This window comes from Glycine max, chromosome 8 (assembly GCF_000004515.6).
Source record: "Glycine max cultivar Williams 82 chromosome 8, Glycine_max_v4.0, whole genome shotgun sequence".
Classification (NCBI taxonomy): domain Eukaryota; kingdom Viridiplantae; phylum Streptophyta; class Magnoliopsida; order Fabales; family Fabaceae; genus Glycine; species Glycine max.
The window spans coordinates 18,613,552-18,620,564 of NC_038244.2; the positions used below are offsets into that span (position 1 = coordinate 18,613,552).

At 32.0% G+C, this 7,013-nt stretch overlaps 1 protein-coding gene across 1 annotated transcript; it reads right to left on the bottom strand.

Annotated features, from left to right (window-relative positions):
- Positions 1-535: 535 nt before the first annotated feature.
- On the bottom strand, positions 536-6,242 carry WRI1A (ethylene-responsive transcription factor WRI1a). Its single transcript, NM_001371064.1, has 7 exons — positions 5,570-6,242; positions 5,376-5,458; positions 5,129-5,137; positions 4,865-4,953; positions 4,656-4,780; positions 4,325-4,401; positions 536-1,661 (listed from the first exon to the last, which is right to left on the bottom strand). The coding sequence occupies exons 1-7, from the start codon at positions 5,752-5,754 to the stop codon at positions 949-951; spliced, it is 1,281 nt and encodes a 426-aa protein (NP_001357993.1). The 5' UTR covers positions 5,755-6,242; the 3' UTR covers positions 536-948.
- Positions 6,243-7,013: the final 771 nt, after the last annotated feature.

Consider the following 7,013-nt stretch of genomic DNA (forward strand, 5'->3'; position numbering starts at 1 on the left):
AAATAAAATATAATAAAATACTCTTTTAATATTTTATCTTAATACAATTTAGATCAAATTTAATGTGTTTACCAAAATAAAAGTGGGAAGAGAGAAATTTGAATTAAAAAATCTAGTATTTTTTTAAAATGATTATGTAAGTCAATTACTATTTTTTTGGTTATTAAATAGATAAAAGTGGAGATAAATGCCTTTTTAATACTTTATACTTGAGACAAAAAATTATCTCATAATTTTTAAGTAACAAACATTTTTTAAGTAACAAACATTAGAAATTTTATCTTGTCCTCATCTCCTTAATATGTGTTGTCCCCTAATCATTTTTCAAATCTAATCATCTAATACCATGATTTTTAATAACTAATCAAACGGTTCATTATTATTAAATTAATTTAGGAAGATAAATATTCTAACACATGCATACTAGCGGTCGGCGACATATAGAACAAACCAAACCAGAGATCAGATTTCAGATCTCAACACTAACTACCATGCCCGCAATAAATAAAAAAGGCAAAGGAAAAGAAAGCCCAAATTGTTTAAACAAAGGAAAACTGGCCTTTGCAGTTTGCATCCCCAATGCTATAAAAAGTCTGAACTTATCATCTTAATGTATGCTGCATTTGCATTATCCCCTAAGAATAGGAATAGTTCAATTTCCCCTCTCTCCATCTTCTTACCCAAAAATAAATAAATAAAGGAACTATGTTGCACCCAAATCACATTTTTTATTTTTGCTCCTTTATACTAAAATCCAAGTCTAAAATGAAAGATAAGGGAGTATGGATGAAAGGAAAATCCTAAAACCAATGAACACGTTCACAAGTCACCCAATGTTCACACCCATCCACCTACCTATCACAACAAATCCCAACAACATACATTAAACCCAATAATCTACACAAGGTTCCATTCCATGTAAGCTCATCCAACACCCTTCTGAAGAGATCATAGATCTAGAGCATAGTCACAAGAAACTGTAGTTGTTGTAGATGATGGTGAAGAAGAAGAAGCAAATGAAAGCATCTTCTTCTGCTTATTATTATTATCCACATGATGATACACCATGCTTCTTCCACCAGCCCCATTTGTGTCTCCACACTCAACACTATCCAAAACTGCACTCATGTTGTTGACATCACTCTCAGTCTCATGATCACCAGGTTGTGTGCTGAACAGAAAATCAATGTCTTCCTCAAACCCTGCACCATCAAACATGCCTGCCAAGTCATCATCACCTTTGCTTAAAGCCAAGTTTGGATCTTGAAACTGAGACAAGCCAGTGTACATGAAGCTCCATGGCAGATCCTGTTCAAGCACATGCTCCATAATTGTGACCAGTGATGATGATTCTTCATCCCTTGGAGTGACATGGTGGGTGTATTGAACTTGGTGTTCCTGTGGTAGCATGTGCAGATTTTCAGATGGGGGTGGTGTAGTTATTGTTGTTGTGTGTTGTTGTTCTACTTCTGCTTCTTCAGAGTCAGAGGAGTTAGGAACTGTTTCTGTTTGTACTTCTGTTTGTTGTTGTTGTAGGGTTTGGTCATTTTTCTTCTTTATTTTGTCCATGTAGTTGCTTATGTCAAAATTGGTCACTGCATTGACTCCACGGTACTCAATTGCTGCCATGTCATATGCCACTGCTGCCTCCTCTTGAGTTTCTTTGGAGTTCAAATGAAGCAAAAGAAAAAATGACCCCAAAAGATTAGCAATTAAAAAAGGAGAAAAAAGATTATACATTAAGAGTAAAATAATTTATACAGTCATCTAATAATAATCTTTCATGTATGATAAATTTATTAACTTTTAAAATAATTATCTTAAGATAATTTAAACAGTGATTTGCTATTATTGAATGTCAGTGCATAGACATTAAACTCTTAAAAAAGAAGAGTAAATAATTTATGCAAATGAATGTGTAAAGGATAAATTATTTTTACACTTTCATGTTTTCATTTAATTACATATCATTTGAAAAGTTTGTTACCTTAAAAATCATTCTAAGGATTTCTAACTGATTCAATGTAAAATAAATAAATTAGATTGACATTGTATAGAAATTAAACAGACTAAAATAACATGACTACATGAGTGACTGTTAAGTAAAAGTGGTTGGTGTCTATTTAATTCATCAAAGAATAAGATTTGCAAAAAGACAACTTTATGACATACATTATTATACATAGAATCTCACAAAGCTAAAAGCTTGAAGTATCACGGCAGGATTACTATTCACGTGCCCACTGGATTTGGGGGGTTGTTAGTGTTCTGCTTCTTGATCTAGTTTTCTTTTTAATTTAAGCATTTCTTTTTAGCTGACTATAAAATTATTTAAAATGAACTTTCATTTTTACTCTGCTTTCAAGATCGGCAATTTTTAAATTGTCACTTTTGACCGACATGTTGGCAGGAGATTGTGGACACTGCATATGAACAAAGTACAAAGTCAAGGATATGCTGTACCATCATGCTTGTCTATTGGGTTTAGGGCTCTATTGTCAAATGTTAGATTCAAATTTGGCCAACTAATTGTGCATCAAACATAGCTAAATTTTACATAAACACTATTTAGACATTTTTTTTAGTTTTCAAAAAATTGTCATAGCACAATATTTAAGTTAAGATAATCACATAATTTTATTTTGCCTATTGTCATTTTATGAATTTGGTTTCTTTTTTTTTTTAATTTGATCTCACTGATTTAATTGTACAATTTTGGTTTATCTGTATAATGTTGGACTACAAGTTATAAATCAAAATTGTACAATTAAAATAGGAAGATGATCAAATTCCAAAAAAATAAAAATAAGAGAATTAAATTTGCAAATGATGATAACAAAGGAACAAAAATATGATTAAACTTAAATTTATTTTCTATCAAGTCATATGCAAATACATCTACTATATGTGACAATTTATGAAAAATGAAAATTTCAATATGGTTGCACAAGAATTAGAATTATGGGTATGTTAACCCTACACACAAGCCCCTGGTGGTCACTTTAAATAAATTGGACCCATCAAGAAAGGGGTGTGGGGAATGCATGTGCCATGTTGCTTACTGCTAGCAGCTGTAACTTTCCTATGATCCTATTTTTATGTGATCCACAACCACATATTATACTGTCAGACCAGAAATTGATGCATACACTGCAACTAGTGGACAACAGTGCTGCAGCTACAGTTCATGCAATGAGCACATCTCACACATGCACCCTAAAACTGAAGCTTTAACTGTCTCATTAATTATGAGAACTGCAGTTTGACAAGCTGTACTGTGGTAAAATATTTGTCTTGAGGATTAAATCTTCCCCCTCTTTTCTATCTCATTTGATAATCTTTTAATTGAAAGATAACACCCCAACAACAAAAAATAAAAGAAAGAAAATTGCCACTAAAAAAAGAGTTTTTTTGTTACTGGTACGTTATTTTTTGAATGAATTTTTTTGGTCAAAGTTACTTTCCAATTAACAAAAATGGTAACAAAACAGGTAGAGCAGACAGAGAGAATAGGAAATTTGAATCCGCCTACATGTGGTTCGGACTGCTAAGAGAATTTTTGTCCTATACTATATATAAAAATGCAATTTTGAAGAAGCTACTAGATCTGTATATTTTGTTTAACCAGAAGGAGGATGAGTAGAAAGAGAAAATTTTGAAATCTGAATTGAAAAGAAAAAGAAAAAGAAAGAAAATAAAATTTTGTTATTGAAAGTAATTTCTTTATACTAATTCTTTAGTCAACTAAATAAAAATTACCAATATTCATTTTTGCGAGTAAAGGGTGGACTTATTGTGTGTAATTATCAAATAAATAAAAAGAATATTAATCTAATTGAATATATTTTATTTATTTATTTATTTTTTGTTGTCATGTTATTATAATGGAATATATCGATAATTAATTTTCATCACGAAATCATCACATTTAAAGGAGATTTTTTCTTTCAATCATTTTTTTATACGCAATGTTCAAACTCGAGTGAAAATATTTTCAAAATTAGCAAAAAAAAAATGCAGAGACTGGATGAAGGTGAAAAATAGCATCATTTAATTATGAGCAATTTATGAGGCGCCAGATTCCTTTGCTAACGGATAAAGGAATTTTATTTTATGAAACACAAATGCGAATGCGAAATAGTACTCTCGGGTCTACACATTGTACTTTTCCCAGCTATAGATAGCCACATGCCCATGTGACATTCTTTGCTTAGGTTGCCAAAGAGAGAAAAGAAATTACACTTTATATTTTCCCTTTGCAATTTCACAAAATTCACCTTATAGCAAAGTTTTAATCTAAGAAAATATAGATGTGACAACTTACTATATGTTCCCAAGTAGAGGTACTTGTTTCCACATACTCTTCCAATGCGAGCTTCCCAGCGACCATTATGATGATGCCTATCCAAAGTATATGATATGTATTAATTAATATCATAATACTTGATTTACTAAGAATATTTTGTCATTTTAATTACCAATGTAAATCCAAAAACCCATAATCTCCGACCCAACCAAGACAAAAAAAATAAAAAATTCACTGAAGTGAGTTAAGTGATTTTTTACACTTCAATTCTTATGCACCCAATTGTAAAATTAACTAGTGAAAGAAATCGACTTTAATTATGAGAAAATATCTTTTGAATGGAACTAACCTAGCAACCCCACGGTACTTAGAGATGCCTCTAGAAAAGCCACTGCTTTGGCGCCGCAAAGAAGCTAAATATTCTTCTCTTGAAACCTTGTCCATTTCCTCGAGGTCCTTGGTATAAGTTTCTATCTGCACGGTTCAACTATAATTAGTTAATAGAATAATTTTTTTATCATATTATAAATTATACAAAAATAATTAAAATTAATATACCGGGAAATTCAGGGTGGCATCTTTTCCCCAGTACTTAAGGGCTGCAAGGTCATAGGTACGTGCTGCAGATTCTTCAGTATCATATGCCCCTACATGAACAAAAATAAAGAATTGGGTCCAACCAACCGCATCAGGATCAGAATCTTTCTTGATCTTAAAAAATAATCCGAAAAGAAGGGATACTGCAATACAATTAATTAATTTGAAAAATTGAAAAGTCGACTAGGATTGTGTGAGATCCAAGTGCATGAGAAAAGGACTTACCCAAATAAACTAAACCAGCCCCAAGAGTGTATGTGAACGTTGCAATCACAAAGATTACCAGGAATAAAACAAGGTCAGAAATGATAATAATAATAATAATAATCACCACTTAAAAAAATACACAGCAAAAATAGTAAACAAAAGGTAATAGATCTCTTTGATTTTCTCTCTCTTGTATTTTTTTCTCTCCTTTTTTTTTAATTTTTTTTCTGCATTAATTTAATCACCCCACAGAAAACAAAATTACCTTGTTTACCCTTCTTGCTCTGAATGTTGTTCCAAGAGCTCTTATCCCATAGGTGAGCTTCAAACCTCCCTGTCCACCTATGCCTATTGATCAAAGAACAATTATTAAGTAACATGCAAATGCAAGTGAAACCCCATTTAGGAGAATAATAATAATGCAAAACAGAATTGAAAAAACAGTGACTCAAATCAAACCTTGTAACTCCTCTATAGATAGAGCTTCTTCTGCCACCAGTGGTGGTTTGGTTCTGCTTGCATTTTTGTGACTTCAAATTATTCCTCCTTGGATGCTTAGGCCTTCTTTTTTCAATGGGATGATGAACTTCAAACCCAACAGAGGAAGTGGATGATGAACAAGAAGATGCTGGAGACCTCTTCATTTGGAGCCTCTGTCTCAATCAATGCCAAAAACACCCACCTTTATTGCCCCAAAAGAACAAAAAAAATGAAAAATACTCAATGGGTGTGTTTGGAGATGAATACTAGACCACAAACAAAAAAACAAGGATTTTGAATGTGTTCCCACTTCCCAAGTTTCTCTCTTTTTATGATAGCATCTTTGTATATGTAGTAGCAGTAGTACTAGTAGTAGCAATCTGGTTACCTAAAGTGGTTTACCAAAACATAGAGAAAAAAGGGAGAATGAAGAAGGAAATTTTTTTGGGGGGGTTTTATAAAAGGAGGAGAAAATTAGTATTTAAATAAGCAATTGAATCTTTAATTTCTGGGGGGTGGGGGTGGGAAGGATGTGAAGGGAGTAATGGGTTTAACCTTGGGTTGGAATTTAACTTGATCAATTAACCATGGCTAATTAAGTGGCTTGAATTTGAACAACACTTGGCAAGGTGGTGCAGCCATGCTACCAATGGGGTTTTGTATTCGAAGCTGGCTGGCTTTCCTGGTTAAGGAATCTCAACCCTTTTGTCAGCAATTTAAATGGGTTTTTTTTTATTTTAATAAAAAAAATTAAAAATAATAATGATAATAAGATGAAAACTTTAGCTGGCTTGGATGGTGTCAAGCGTCCACGTCAGTTACTGTGAGTGTGTTTCTGAAATATTAATAGTTGGAACAGGGCATGTAAGAGAGAAGGGAGAGAAGGTATCTTAATCAGAAAATTAGTTGGGAATGTTATGTGCAAACGTTCTGAAAGTTAACCCAACAATGACAGGAAACAAAAAAAATTTCAGAGATTATGCAAGGATGGAAAAGACCCTCATCGTTTGTTCTGTTTGCTTGCTGCTGCTTTTTTTTTTTTTCTTTCGTTTTTTCCTTGACTCTTGAGTATAATAAAGATTGTAATCTTTGTGGGTGCAATTTACAAGACAATGAATGAATAGTGGGGCTTGGAAGTTGAATCACACTAAGCAATGGATTAATTAGAATTATTTCCGCAGATTCAAACATCAATTCAATCTTTCATATACTAATACGAAAATTACTTTGTCTGAATTGAATTTATCTTTCATCTATTGTATTGACTCATCTGTGATGCCTACTCACATCAAATAAATAAATAAATAAATACTATATGATACCTTCTAATTATATGATTATGTTTTTTCACTTTTGAATTAAAATTTAAATTTTCTTAAAGATGCAAAAATGATTATTTATCTTATTTTCTTTTTTACTCCTT